Below are 16,211 nucleotides of genomic sequence, written 5' to 3' on the forward strand. Positions count from 1 at the left end.
ATCCGGTGATCCTAAGGCCTATGATTCAGGGGTAGCTTCAAGGTTCCTAGTTCCCGAGTCTTCGGTTTTCTGAAATTTCCTAAGCTCGGGATGGAGTGCTTACACCCATTGCTCCCATAACGGAGTTTGTGAGTTTGGAGGATGATCATAACGGAAAGGGCTTTCAAATTTCCATGCTAGTTGTGTAGAAAAGATCCTTCTATAATTCTAACTAAAAATTCTACAAAATCCACCCATCGCTTTCTACCTTTCCACAATTAAAACAAATTTGACTTTCCACTATTTCTTCTTTTGGGGTTTGCATTTTTTACATTTCACAGAGATAAAAGGAGGAAATACTGATCTCTTTGATCTTTTGGGGTTTATATTTACACTCTACATGGTTAAATAGAGGAAACCCTAATTTCATTGAGATCTCACTTCCCTTGGATTCCTTCCAAACGGCTCATTCTAACTATCAATTCAAATTTTGAACCTACCCACTGGCATGTGAGTGTTAGAGAAGAGTGTGGCGAAAGGGGTGTGTGTTCAATTTAATAAACAATTGAAAGAATTTCAATAAACAAATGCTATTCGTCTCTCCCTCTCTCTCTCTCTATCAAACGGTCCTCGTTTGATTTCTCTCTCCTCTCTTTCTCTCTCTACCCAATTCTAATACTCTCTCTCTCTCTCTCAAATAGGACGCTCCTCCTCGGGAGCGCCTACAAAGGCTGCAAGGGACGGACAAATGTCAGATCAACGGTCTGGATCTTTCAAATGTTCTCCCCTTCCATAAACCCATTTCAAATCTCTTCTCTCTCTTCCTTGTCGTCTTCCCATCACCCTTTCTCTCTCTACCTCTGCTTCGTCTTTCAAATTTCTTCTCCTCTTCTCTCTTTCCTTTTTCTTTCTATTTCTTCTTCTTTTCTCTGCTTTCTTCTTTCTCTTTCTATTTTGTTCCTCTTCTTCTCTCCTCTCTGTCTCTCTCTCTCGCTCTCTCTATCTTTCATATGCTGACTAAGTTGCAGAAACCCATCTCAGAAAACCATTAAAATGGTCGTTTCTCCGAGTGGGTTTTCTCTCTCATCCCTTTCTCCATTACCATTCATCCCCCCAAGCTTCGTGCTATCTTTCTTTACTAATTGTTAGACAAGAAACCTGTCAAATCTGTGTTTTTTGGGTGGGTAATTTCTTTACCCACTTTCTCTCTTTGTCTCTCTAGCCTTCTTGTTTCTTTGGCGTTTTTGGAAATGGCTGGGTTTGAGGAGAGAGGCCAGCGTTCAAAGGCAGGACCTAGGGTTCCTTCTCTAACTAAGCGTGTGCCTTTGGCTTCTTGCTCTACAAAGAGGCCAGCAAATGAGAACAATGCTAAAGTGCCAGTGGTTCAACAAACACAACAAGCAAAGAGAAGAGCGGCACTGCATAATTTGACTAATCAATGCAGGGAAAACCAGGTATTTCTTCTAGTTTTTCGCATAAATTTTGATGTGGGTTTTCTTTTTATTTAGAAAAACTATTTGGGGCTCGAGAATTTGATTGATGTGATTTTGTGTCCATTATGTAAAATATTTTGGGCTTTAGGTGTTGTTTAATTGATCATTGTTGCTATTGTTGTTGATGTTGTTTTTGTGGTGTGTCATTGAACTGATTTCCATTTGGTTTTATGAGTTAATCAAAGTATTCTTTTATTTCTATTTTTAAATTTTTTGGTTGATGAAAGCTTATTTAGGAGGTTGTATTGTGCGGTAGGATTTGATATCTTTAAAACCGGGTTCTATTCTATTGCTATTTGCTTATATACTTTATGGAGTTTTCTGTTATTTGACTTTTGTACTCATTGGAATGAAATTTATTGAGGACTATCCTTTGCAGAATGAGATAAATTTATCAACGAATATCGTTTTCAGAATGAGATGCTCTCGGTTTTTTTTCTGGTTATTTTGCCGAAGTCTGGGGTTTAACTTTGTTATGCTATTGTTGAAATGGAATTATCTCTCACTGGGTAACAGAAAGCCGTGAAATTGAAATTTCAATTGTGTTTACTTCATTATGTATTTGACAAGATCATTCTAGATTGAATTGGGATGTTAATCATATAATTCAGTTTGGAAGTTGTAAGTTTTAACTATGACCTTGTAAGAGTTTGCTGGTATTGTCCCATATGTGTCTTAAATTAATGGTTGGAGCTGGCACTGAATTTCATGGAAATTCTGCTGCATTTCCATTATAATCGGTTAGGGGTCTGAAATTCTTAGAATAACTTCAACTAACATGCAACCTTAATTCTCATTTGGCAGTTTGAAATCCTGGGCATGCAGCTCTCTTGTTCTGCAACACCCGCAACCCCTCTCTCTTTCCATTTCCTCACTTATTGAAATGTCCAATTTTTAGGATGAATATTTATTGCATGTACAGAAAATTGTCTCTATAATACTCTCCCTCTCTCTGTCATACATCTTGATTGTTAAATTGTTAATTTTAGGTGGACCTTCTAAATGTTTCTTGTGAAGTATTTCAATCCTCCAGGTCTGGATTAGAATTGTGGGATTCCCTGGAATTTAACAGTATAATGTAAATGAATAATGATAGCATTCTTTTTTATGTTTGAAGTATTTTACCTGCTTTGGTTTGCTTTAGTTTAGGTTCTGCTTTAGATGCTGTAGCATGTTGATTTCTCACATTCTGGTTTTGAAATTTGCTCTTTATTAGTACATATTATGTGGTGCTCACAATGATGTGTTATGCATGTATACCAAGCTTTTCATCTGATGCATCATGCTTGAACACATGAATGATATGCATGTTCATGTCTGAAGCATTCAATTTGTTATTATACTCTTATATATACATATTGGTCTAATAATGGTGAGGACCTTAAACTTTCCCACGTAAAGTTTGCCACATCTTATCATCAATCTTGAACATATTAATGGAGGAACATATTCTTCTAGGCGACCCCAAATAATTGGGATAATGCTTGGATGATGATGACCCTCATGCATACATATCCATGTGACTGTGTTATGTTTATATGCGTGTATGTTGTGTTATACCTATGCATATACATATCCATTTATGGCATGTTCCATGTGTGATTCTACATATCCGTGCATATTTCATCTATTATCCATGCATGAAATATGTATGTAATTATGAATTAAATGGTAGTATTTCTCAACTCATGTTGTTGTGATTTTGAAGGGGATGATTGAGTTGACAACCACGAAGTTGAGGAAGGCACCCATTTCACATGTCCAAGATGCAGGAACAAAGGAGAACAGAGCACCCACTTCATCTGTGCCAAAGTCATTTGGAGTGGTTGCCACTAAGGATACTCATTTATCAAGGAAAGAAGAGCCCAAGGGACCTCATTTGCCAAGGAAAGAAGAGCCTTCTTTTGGTTTTGTCGAGTTTCTTGCACCCTGCAACTCCAATGTGTCGCCAAACCGATCAGATGGAGATTCAGTTTCGATGGATGAGACAATGTCTACTTGTGATTCTTTGAAGAGCCCCGAATTTGAATATGTAGACAATGCTGAAGATTCAATTGTAGCCTTGGAGAGGAAAACATGTCAAAATCTCTACATTTCGAAGCAATCAAATGAAGGATCAGGTTTTGATATTTATTTGATTATTTTCCTTTTTACTAAAGTTATTTTGAGATTAGTTATTTAAATCTTTCTTATTGTCTGATGGTCACACAGCCATACACTAGTTTAGTTCTCTCTAATCGACAATGTGGACAACATGGAAGGCTCAAGCGATACTGTATATTTTGTACATTTATGCATGTTTATGCCAAAACTTTCTTTCTTTTCTGATTTGTTGTTTTATTTTCCCTGCAGGGCTTGTGCCTATGGATGAGGATAAGTTTTCTGACATTGATGCTGATCCCACGGATCCACAACTGTGTACTGCATATGCTTGCGATATTTATAACTACCTTCGTGAATCTGAGGTGTGTTTATCCAAGCTAATACTTGTGCCCTTATTTATTTGTATTTATGTGGACGACCTATTTATTTATGTTTACATATGAGTAAGATGTAGGCAATGCAATTCATGTGATTCTGGTAATTGGATATCCTAAGAAGCTTAATTTCAAATGTGCATAAAGTAGGATGTAGATTCTATTGTCTATTTTCTACATGGTTCTTTACATTATGCCATGTTCATTCTTGAACAAGTTTGTATAATGTGAAAGGACATTTTGTGATCTCCTAGATGCCTCCAAACCTGCCATTCATTTAGGTATTTTTATTCTCCATCTATGATGACTATTGTGCTTTCTGTTTCTTTTGGCGCTAACCATTATTCTTCCCACATATCCATGTCTTTCAAATGATAACTTAAATACTATGACTTTGAGAACACACTGACTGACTGACCCTCTCATTAGGTACAGGATCCCAAGTGTGATTCTCATGTGGGACTTGCAGGTCATTTTGCATAGCATGCCTCAAACTCAGCTCCTTGAGATTTTTTAATTATTAAATGCTTCTTCACTAGTTGGTTCGTCTAATATCTGAGTGAAGAAATTGACATCTAGACTTTGAGCTTCTGAGGTCTAACTCAAATTTGAACCTATAAACTTCCCTCATTATAATACCCAATTGTTCTATTTCTTGCTTGTTTTCTCAGTGTTGACGTAATATCATTCCTTTTCTACTACTCAGTTCTTGTTAAATCCTTCACCAGTTAAGGTTGTGTCCTTATGTCTTGCAACATTTTTCCTAAATTTCACCGTTAAAGTGGATATTTTATCATCTAGTTGTATTAAGCTTTTTTATTTTATAACATTGTACTAAAGACTCTTTGAGTGCTGTTCTTATTGTCATTACCCTTTTGTTTAGTATGTCCTGACGATTTTTCTATGGTATTGGTAGACCAAAAAGAGGCCTGCTGTAGATTTCATGGAGGGAATTCAAAAGGACATTACTGCAAGCATGCGTGCCATACTTATTGACTGGCTTGTGGAGGTAATAAAAGTATTTTCTCATCTGTTTTAACACGCTAATGTTTGATAAAATTGTCAGGTAGAAGTGAGAGAAAAATGTGTAGTATTCTCTTAAATATCAAAACAGAGAAACAGTTCTCAAGATTGTCTTTGGTTGCAGGTTGCAGAGGAGTACAGGCTTGTGCCTGATACTCTGTATTTGGCTGTTAATTTCATCGATCGTTACCTTTCAGACAATGTGGTCCACAGGCAACGGTTGCAGTTGCTTGGTGTTGCCTGCATGCTTATCGCAGCGTAAGACTGAACTCTTAATATTCCATTGGAAATTTCAAACCACCTAAGGGCGAGTTGAGTGGCCACCTAGGGCTATTTGTCTTACTACAGTCTAAAATAAGGGGAAAACAAGTTTATTTGTCTCTGATTTTATCAAAATACCACTGTTAGGTAGTGTTTTGAACAAATGTGGGTTTCAGAAAGGCACAGAGACAAATGCTTAGGATAATTTTTCCCCTCAACTGGGGAGAAGGTATAGTAGAATTATCATTTATTGGTTAATACAAACATATGCCCCAGAACTGTCAAATGTTTATCGGCTAAGTTATTTTAAGGTTTGGGATCCTCTTTAAGGATACCAGACTAGTTGTAACTAGTTGTCCGCATTGAATGTCCTATGGTATCTCCCCCCACCCCCTTTTCTCTCCAAAATCTTTCCCATTATTATGACTTGATCATTCTGTGACTGCTAATGTTACAGACTGAGATATCTTTCTAGGAAATGTGAGGAGAATGTTGGATGATAAGCTTGTGATCTTTTTTTGGTTAATAAAAAGCTATGATGGATAATAAAATTGTTTGTATATCTTTTTATAAAATATCAGGAGACATTGTCAATGACAGGAATTGGTATTTTTGCAGTAAATATGAGGAGATTTGTGCTCCAAATGTTGAGGAGTTTTGCTACATCACCGACAATACATATTTACGAGATGAGGTTGGTTTGTTTGCCTATAACTTGGAAAACTTTCTACCATGTAGATCACTAGTTTCATTAAAATTTAACATTTATGTTAAATATATTAATAATTTATTTTTTACTTTTGCAGGTATTGCAGATGGAATCTGCTGTTTTGCAGCATCTGCATTTTGAACTAACCACTCCAACTGCTAAAAGTTTCTTGAGGTAATGCTTCTTTCTTAAATTCTAGATTTAAAGTACATACATATTATTTTGGCATGGTGGTGATTTAGTATGTGCTCTTGTCGGTTTTAAAGGAGGTTTTTTAAAGCTGCTCAAGTATCGAATGAGGTACAGTTTACTTCTGTGTATTCTTTTTTCATCATTTTGTGAAGAAAAATCTTTCAGTATTCGATTTATGAGTGTAGTTTTGCAGGTTCCATGGTTGCAGCTTGAGTTCCTTGCCAATTATCTTGCAGAATTGTCTCTTCTTGAATACAGTTCCCTCTGTTACTTTCCATCTCTAATAGCCGCCTCTGCTATTTTCCTTGCCAAGTTCATGCTTTATCCTTCAAAGAGACCTTGGGTACGTGTGATTATTGATCAATATATTTTGTTAGTTGTTCATTTAGGGTACTAACTCTCTCTCTCTCACAATATATTTTGTTAGTTGTTCATTTAGGGTATTATCTCTCTCTCTCTCTCTCTCTCTCTCTCTCCTAACTTAATTGGGTGAATAATTCCTATTTAACCTTCTACACGCGCCACCATCCTAGATTCATGCGACTAGATTTCTAATTAGTTTAAAGACAGACCAAGAAAGTCCTTGTTTCTTGAACAATGCAACCATTTAAGGAAGGAGACCTGCTTTCCTAGAAGTAATAGAGCTGTTTCTAAGATTTTCACAAATTAAAAGCACAGGCACTTCAAATTTGCAGCAAATCTCTTGAAGATTAGTATTTTAAAGTGGTTTGCTTTGCTTAAAAATGACTCAAAAGCTTATGAATTTCTCACTTGTTTGAATTTGTATGGACCAGAACGCTACCTTGAGACATTACACACTTTACCGACCATCAGATCTTCGCAACTGTGTTAAAGCTTTGGAAGTCTTACACAGCAACAGTCAAAGCAGCAATACCAACTTGCCCGCAATAAGAGAGAAGTACAGCCAACACAAGGTAAACTTGCCAAGTTTCTTTGCATGGTATACTGTGATCCATATGTCACAATGACCCTTTATTGGACAGCAATGACCCATATGATTACATATTTAATGTCGTCATATAAACCATATGATTCTGTCAGTTTCTTAATTGAAAAGCATCCCATACTCCAATCGACTATGGTGTATGGTACTCCAAGGCTACATCCAACATCCTTTCCCTCTGGCTGATAGTTGAGAGTGAGAGACATCGATAATGAATCTCCAACTGTTCATCAAGTCTTGGAGTCCCTGCCATGCCCAATACATTGAACTATTGGAGTATGGTATGGTCGATGATTAACCGATGTGGGTTACACAAGGAAATTACTGAATTCTAGTTAATCTCCAACATAGGTCAATTGAAAAGAATGATGGACGTAGCCTTGAAATCCACCATATACCATACCTAAGTCCATTCGACCAGGTATGGCTGGAGATTAACTGAACTGTGCCTCCAAAGGGAGGTTCAATGGGCTATATAATGAATTTCCAACCATTCATCAGTGAGAATGGAAGGTGGATATTTCCTTGGAGTGCTTTATGCAATAGTCCATTGTTTATGTTATGCCTTCCCTTTTTTCCATATGATAGACTTTGCTGATGATCTTTTATGTATCCAAAGAAACAGAAATTGCTGATAACTTTGTCATTTTTGTGATACTAATTTCCCTTTCTTTTCCTTTTCAGTATAAATGTGTAGCCAAGTATCCATGTCCTCCTGCAATTCCAGCTGAATTCTTCCAAGATTAAGCCATCAAATCAAAAGCGACACCAACTTCTACTAATCCTTTGTTAGATTGATGGAATATATATAAGAACCAAATGTTATTTCTCTAATTTTTCTGCAGTTCCTTTTGTTAATATCTTCTTGTATCCCAATTTTTCCTTTTTTCCTTTTTTACTGCAACTGTGATCAAGTGGGCTTTATGATGAGATAGCTGACTCAGCTGTTTTTTGTATGAGAATTGGAATGGTTGTATGCACGAGTAGTAGAAAGGTAGATTTTTGTTAGGAACGGGCTTGATCTTGAGTAGTTAGCAGCTGATATTGAGAGTGCAACATCTCAAGTTCGATTCCTCCCACTGAACTACCCAAAAAAAAGTGGAATTTTGTCAAGTGGTAATGAGATTATCTTTAGCTCTTTGTTTTCTTGTTTTTCTTTCACAGATTGAGATTCTGTTTTGAACATAAGTTTCATGTCATGCGTCTCACTCAGATCAGGGATAAACAAAGTGAGAAATAAATGTGAAACATTCAAGATAATTTAATCAATAATAAAGACCTTTTTCATGAAATATTCCTGAGACCCTAAATTTAAGATAAATGAAAAACTTTATCTGGGCGGTCGAGGATACAAAATTTAGAAACAAAAAATGAATTTTAATTGAATGTGCACTAAAAAAGGGAGAAAAATGAGCTTATCATTTCTGTAAGCATAGTCAATCCATTTGGTTGATGGTGGATCTAGGCCTTCTAGAGATCAATCAGCAAAAAAAAAGAACGATGATATTGTTCGAATCAAATATATTGCATCAAATTTCATCCCTAGAAATTCCCCTTCATAAAATTTGTTAATAAAATTAGCGCAATTTATGAAAATGCACCTAACTTGTTTATGTGTATTTTTATGGGTCTTTTAAAAGGGATTATCTATTAAGAAACCATTTATCTTTTGTACAAGATCGCAGTCATTATTGTCTCTTAAAGTTCAACAAGGGTAGTTATAAGAGTGTCATTAAATAGACATTTCCAAACAAAAATTGCCGAACTTCATGACTCACTTTAAACCTTTCAATTTGACAGTCGGAATGGTTGTGACCTCTTTATTATAAAGATAAATGGTCTCTTTGTAGATAATCCCATTTTAAAATTAAAGTAAAATATATCAATAAAATGTTAACTAGTGAATCTCCCGAGTGTATTTTTTATAAATTTCTTGTAAAATTATTATGATTTCACATCTAAATTGGAGAAATTATATCTCCAAATTTTGAACTTGGTTACATCTCCATCTCCTAAAAATATTATTAGATTTTGTTTTATCCAAAATGTAGTAGCCTGGATTTGTGGGATGGATTGTTCATCCCACAAATCAGCCTAGAGATAGAAAAATAAGAGAGAAAAAAAAAGACATTTTCATCATAAATAAAACTGAAAAGACCCCCTAGGATCAATAACAAAAAAAAATGTTGCGGTAATGGCTGAGAGAGACTTTGCAACTGGGGCATTACTAGGAGAACATCCAATCCAAAGGGTTAATAATTCCCAATAAGAAAATATGAAGAAGGGGAATAAGTTCGGGGAATTGGATCGGGACCGATAAATCCTAGAACCGGTTCGACCACTGGTTTCATAGATGGGATAGTGTGGACAATGAAATACAATCAGCTTGCCTCGATGAAATTGTACTCTCTCTCTGAAAAATGAAGGCAATAGCTCAAGTAGATGCATTTTGGCAACAGTGTGATTTTCAACCCACCATATCGGACTGGTGTTTACAAGATCGAAGTCGCTTCTAGGGCTATCTGCTTTTATCATCAAATCTAAATATGGTAGAGGTCGAAATCTACTATTGACTGTATTTGTCCAACTGTGCTTGTGCCGATCCTTTAGCACTTTAATGGCCCCGTAATATTGGATTTTTCGACCTAGTATAGGTTGGAATTTTAAGTGTTTTTTTATTGGAAAAAGTTTATATAAGGTTGCAACCTTAAAATTATAGATGCACCTCAAAAAAAAAACCCTCTAATTGTTAAAAAAAAAAAAATTGAATACGAGAAATAGTGCATATTACAACACATTATTTAGACCGTCTATTTTCAAGATTTTCATATGTTTATAGATTTACTTGATTTTAACCATTTTTGAAGTTTAAAATTTTATAATTAGATATGAAAATAGATTTTGAGATGATCTTAAGAATTTTTTACGCCAAATTACATGATAAAATTTGGAGGTACACCTTAATTGAATTGTTTAAAGTTGCAACCTTATAGAAAGCACGCCCTTTTTTTATTTTGGCTTATTTTTTATTAGTTTTGAGAAATTTACCTGTACACCATAGGTAAATATTATAATTACAAAAATGGAAAATTTTATATTGCAACCTTAAAATATAAAATTACAAATGCACTTCAAAACTCCACCAAAAAAAGGTTGTTTTAATAAAAATATAAAAAAAAGTATCCGTGAAAAATAAATTGACCAAAATACGCCCAAAATTTTTCGGGGGTATTTTGGTTAATTTTTTTCATGTAAAATATTTTTTTTATAATTTTCAAAGATTCCCCAATTTTTGATGAATACATGATCTAAATTTCAAGTCATTTCGATTTGTAAAAAAAATGAAAAATGAAACACTACCAGACAATCGTGACCACGCGATGAACTTTGGACGGTGATGGGGGTAAACGAAATCATTGTTTATTTTCGCTTATAGGCATTGTGTAGTGTTATCCTATATATATATATATATATATATATTGAGTCCCAGAAATAGTGTATCTTGCAATACGTTATATAGACCGTCCATTTTCAAAATTTCCATATATTTATATATCTACTTGATTTTAACCTTTTTGAAATTTAAAATTTTATAATTAGATATAAAAATATATTTTGAGATAATCTTCATATTGTTTTATACTAAAATTACATGTTATGATAAACTTTAGAGGTGCGCCTTAATTGGATTGTTTAAAGTTGCAACCTTATAGAAACCAAACCCTTAAAAAAGAACTTCATTATTTTTTGTATATTACGTACATATTTTTTTGGGGCCTTTTTTCTTTTATTTCGATTTTAGCCTCACTCTATATATTTAAAATTTAAAGTCACAAAGCTAATTATTGTTTTCAGATTTTCAATATCTATAGTCAACCTTGGATTTTAAAAAAAGTCATTTTTTTTACATTAAAAAAACCAAGTCACTCCGAATTTTCATATTCCAAAGTCAATTGCCTTTGGGTATTGAAAATCTAGATTTCAAAATTTAAAAATCTGAAGTCATGACATCGCATTTTCAATTTCCCAATCTTCATAAAATTTTCTTTTGGTTTTTTTTTTTTTTTGAAAGGGGGGGGGGGGTGTTTGTAGAATCCCAATATGACTTAAGATTTTGAAAATCTTTAGTTTCTGACTTCATATTTTCAATATCTAAAGTTATCAACAGTCGTTGTAACTTCGGATTTTTAGTATCCGGGCTGAGGGCAAAGTTGGTATAAAAAAATTGACAACAAAAGGGATACCCATGCAATATATATAAAATAGGAAAAATTATGAAAACCATCCCTTGACTCAACTTTCTTTACATTCTTCCCCCCACCCACTTTTTTATCAAACTTTTACACCAGAATCTATACCCATGCAATTTTTTCAAAAAATATATATTCCAGATTCCTTGACAATAGGGGATCTGATTCACCCGGTTACAACCAGAACTCCCTCATCACTGACTATGTCTCCTAGTAACACCGCCCTTCCTCAGCTCAACCACTTAGATCAAGCCACCATTGCTTATCTAAAGAAGCAAGCTCAAGAACTCCTTGGTCAACTAGAAATCATTAGAAAAGGAAAGACCACGGTAGAGGAGGTCCCTTTGAAATTTACAGCCTCGAAACCATTGTTGGGATTCGTTTCAGAGACTTAAAATCTTAAGGTGCTGCCAAAATGGGGCCTCTATAGTCACCAAGCTCATCAAATCATGAGGATGATGAATTAAGTGTTCATAGGATACTTCGATGGCAGTTAGATATTTTTTGAAAAAATTGCCCAGACATGTATAGATTCTTATATTGAACTTGCTTCTGACATGTCCATGAATAGTTCGGCTAAATGCTTGAATGGTTAAGAGTTTGGTTGAATTCCAATTTCTTGTGTTTAAAATTGACTCATGATAAGATGATTAGTACAAGATTTATTTGTTTTTGGGCTAAAATTTCCTCGTCATCTTTTCCCTCTTTAGACTGTGAAAAAGACCAAAATACCATTGAGAGAAGAATGACCAGAGTACCTCTGAGTGCAAACTCTACTTTTCGGGGGTAATCCTGAGTGATTAGTCCTGCCTCTTATTTTTATTTCCCTCATTTTTGTTCCTAGAATCCAATTTTGTATCCTCGAGATTCACCTTTAAAGACCTGAACTGATCTGGGGGAGTCTGACTTGGGTGATATTGGTGGTGCCGCCCAAGCGACACTGCCGCCCCCAAGTCAATCTGAGTGAAAAAAGAAAAAAGAAAAAAAATATGTTAGGTTGGGTTGGGCGACACAAGCTGTGTCGCTCGGGCGACGTAGGTAGTGTCGCCCAAAACGTTTCTCTTATATGGGGCGTGCTCCTCTCCTTTCCTCCTCTCTCTCATTTGTGTTTTTTTTTTTTAATTCCCTTTTTAGAGAAGTGGAGTGATGTTTTCTCTTTCTCCTTCTTGATTTTTTTTTTTAATTTTTTAATCTCAATCTTTTCTTTCCATCTCTTTTAATTATCATTCCAAATTGAGTTGGAATCACTCCATCTTTTTCGAACTTGTCCATTCCCGACCCTTCTCTTTCTTTAACTTTCCCCATAAAAAATGCTTCAAAATATAATAAGTGGGTGACTTTGGCGCGATGAAATCATATGAATTTTGTCCGAAATTTTAAAATTTTTGTTTGTATCGTGAAATTCATAAGAAAATGCAATTGTCATGTTTTTCTCTTTTGATACAAAATCTATTTGGATGCTAGTTTTTTTAAAAAATTGCTAACTTTGATATGTTTGTTTGAATGTCTTAATGAATATTGGATTGTTTTTTTTTTGGGCGGTTTTGAAAGTGGCATGCCACTTATTTTGGCTCAAACAAAAAACATTGATTTCTTTTCCCAATTTTCGAAGTAGATGATGATCTGTGAAGCTTTTATAGGATACTGCGATAGTGGTTAGATATTTTTTAAAAAAATTGCCCATACTTCTATAGATTCTTCAATTGAAATTGCTTCTGACATGTTTGAATAAAAGATATTTTCGGTTAAATGTTTGAATGGTTGAGAGTTGGTTGTATTCCAATTTCGTGTGTTTAAAATAGACTCATTATAGGATGAATAGTACAATGTTTATTCGTTTTTCATCTTTTCTTTCTTTAGATTGTGAAAAAGACCAAACTACCCCCTTGAGCAGAATGACCAGAGTACCTCTCAATGTAAACTCCACTTTTCAGGGGTAATCCTGAGTGATTAATACTGCCCTTTATTTTTAGGTTCATCTTTTTTGTTCCTAGAATCCAACTTTTTATCTTAGACTTTCATCTGAAAAGACCCGGACTGCTCCCGAGGTGTCTGATGTAGGCGACGCTATTGGTGCCATGCAGGCGACACTAGTAGTGCCGCCTAGGTCAGTCTAGGCAAAAAAACAAAAAAAAAGTGGAGTGATGTCCTCTCTTTCTCCCTCTTGATTTTTTTTATTTTTTTAAAAAAACCTTTTTAATCTCAATCCTTTATTTACATCTATTTTAATTATCATTCCTACTCTCTCTCTCTCACTCTACAAATTGAGTAGGAGTCACTCCATCTTTTCAAACTTGTCCATTCACCCTTATCTTTCTTTAACTTTCCTCATTAAAACTCTATTTTGTTCCAAATTTTGGTTTAGGGCACCTCGGTAGTTGAACATGGAAGGTAAGGAGTGTTTATGGACACTCGGGTCAAGTCACGTTTCAAATCAAAGGGCCAAGAGAAGGTACCAGTTCTTGCAATCTCTTTTCAATAAATGCTTCAAAATATAACAAGGGGATGACTTTGAAGGGACGAAATCATATGAATTTTGGTTCAAATTTTAAAAAATTTGCTTGAATCGCGAAATTCACATAAGAAACTGCTTTTGTCATGTTTTTTCTTTTGATAGAAAATCTAATTAGATGCTAGTTTTTTTGCTTCAAAATTTGCTTAGACATAACTTTGATATGTTTGCTTAAATGTCTTTAATGAATATTGGATTGTTTTCTTTTTTGGGCATTTTGTAAGTAGCATGCCACTTATTTTGGCTCAGTAAAAAAATATTGATTTCTTTCCCGCAGTCTTCGAAGCATATGTTGCAAAGCTTTCATAGGATACTTCGATGGTGGTTAGATATTTTTTAAAAAAATTGCCCAGATATGTATAGATTATTCTATTGAAATTGCTTCTGACATGTTTATGAGTAGTTCGGTTAAATGCTTGAGTGTTGGTTTGAATTCCAATTTTTAATGTTTAAAATGGGTCATGATAAGATTATTAGTACAAGGTTTATTCGTTTTTTGGCCAAAAATTCCGTCATCATCTTCTCTCTTTAGACTGTAAAAAAGAGCAAAATATCCCTGAGCCCAGGATGATCAGAGTACCTCTGAGTGCAAATTCTACTTTTCAGGGGTAATCCTGAGTGATTAGTACTGCCTTTTATTTTTAGTTCCATCGTTTTTGTTCCTGAAATCCAATTTTTTATCATAGAGATTAACCTGAAATACCATGGACTGATCCGGGGATATCTGACTTGGGCGACACTAGTGGTGCCACCCGGGCGACACTAGTGGTGCCACCCGGGCGACACTGGTGGTGCTGCCTGGGCACCACTGGTAGTGCTTCCTAGGACATTCTGGGCCAAAAAAAAAAAAAAAAGTTTGGTTGGGTTGGGCGAGACAGGATGTGTCGCTCGGGCGACAGAGGTAGTGTCGCTCCAATAGTTTCTCTTATATGTGGTGTGCCTCTCTCCTTTCCCCCTCTCTCTCATTTTTTTTTTTTAATTCCGTTCTTAGAGAAGTGGAGTATTGTTCTCTCTTTTTCCCTCTTGATTTTTCTTCTTTTTTAAATTTTGTAATCTCAATCATTTCTTTCCATCTCTTTTAATTCTCATTCCTACTATCTCTCTTTCTACAAATTGAGTTGGAGTCACTCCATATTTTTCAACCTTTTCCATTCCGAACCTTTCTCTTTCTTTAACTTTCTTCATCAAAACTCTATTTTGTTCTTAAATTTGGTGTAGGGTACCTCGGTAGTTGAAGTTGGAAGGTAAGGAGTGTCAATGGATCCTCTAGTTGGGTCACGTTTCAAAATCAAAGGGCCAAGAGATTTTGCCTTCTCTTTTCAATAAATGCTTCAAAACATAAGATGAAATTATATGAATTTTGGTCCAAATTTTAAAAATTTCCCTTGAATCATGAAATTTACATAAAAAACTACAATTGTCATGCTTTCTCATTTGATAGCAAATCTATTTAGATGCTAGCCTTTTTGCTTAAAAAATTACTCGGACCAGACTTTGAAATGGTTGCTTAAATGTTTGAGTGAATATTGGATTGTTTTCCTTTTTGGGCGGTTTTGTAAGTGGCATGCCACTTGTTTTGGCTCAACAAAAAAATATTGATTTTTTTCCCCAATTTTCAAAGAAGATGATGGTTTGCGAAACTTTTATAGGATACTTCGATGGTGGTTAGATATTTTTTGAGAAAATTGCCCAGACATGTATATATTCTTCTATTAAAATTGTTTCTGATATGTTTATGAACAGTTCGGTTAAACGCTTCAATGGTTGAGAGTTGGGTTGAATTCCAATTTATTGTGTTTAAAATTGACTCATGATAAGATGATTAGTACAAGGTTTATTCATTTTTGGGCCAAAAATTTCCTCGTCATCTTTTCTCTCTTTAAACTGTAAAAAAGACCAAAATACCCCTAAAAGCAGAATGACCAGAGTACCTCTGAGTGTAAAGTCTACTTTCCAAGGGTAATCCTGAGTGATTAGTACTGCCCCTTATTTTTAGTTCTCTTGTTTTTGCTCCTAGACTCCAATTTTTTATCATAGAGATTCAACCTGAAAAGACCCGGATTGATTCAAGGGTGTCTAACTTGGGCAACACTTGTGGTGTCACCCGGGCGACACTGGTGGTGCCGCCAAGGTCATTCTGGGCGGAAAAAAAAAAAAAGTTTGGTTGTGTTGGGAGAAACAGGCTGTCGCCCAAAAAGTTTTGCTTATATGGGACGTGCCCCTCTCCTTTCCCCTCTCTCTCATTTGGTTTTTTTTTTAATTCCCTTCCCAGAGAAGTGGAATGTCTTCTCTTTCTCCCTCTTGATTTTTCTCCTTTTTTTAAAAATTTTTTTTAATCTCAATCCTTTGTT

At 35.0% G+C, this 16,211-nt stretch overlaps 1 protein-coding gene across 1 annotated transcript; it reads left to right on the top strand.

The window, feature by feature from the left end:
• The first annotated feature begins 439 nt into the window (after positions 1-439).
• On the top strand, positions 440-8,236 carry CYCA1;1 (Cyclin A1;1). Its single transcript, XM_006859005.4, has 11 exons — positions 440-1,433; positions 3,181-3,592; positions 3,825-3,937; positions 4,866-4,958; positions 5,097-5,230; positions 5,852-5,927; positions 6,040-6,116; positions 6,209-6,242; positions 6,328-6,477; positions 6,929-7,069; positions 7,783-8,236. The coding sequence occupies exons 1-11, from the start codon at positions 1,230-1,232 to the stop codon at positions 7,843-7,845; spliced, it is 1,497 nt and encodes a 498-aa protein (XP_006859067.1). The 5' UTR covers positions 440-1,229; the 3' UTR covers positions 7,846-8,236.
• Positions 8,237-16,211: the final 7,975 nt, after the last annotated feature.

This window comes from Amborella trichopoda, chromosome 1 (assembly GCF_054954075.1).
Source record: "Amborella trichopoda isolate Santa Cruz 75 chromosome 1, AtrichopodaSantaCruz75HAP2 v2.0, whole genome shotgun sequence".
NCBI classification, from domain to species: Eukaryota; Viridiplantae; Streptophyta; class Magnoliopsida; order Amborellales; family Amborellaceae; genus Amborella; species Amborella trichopoda.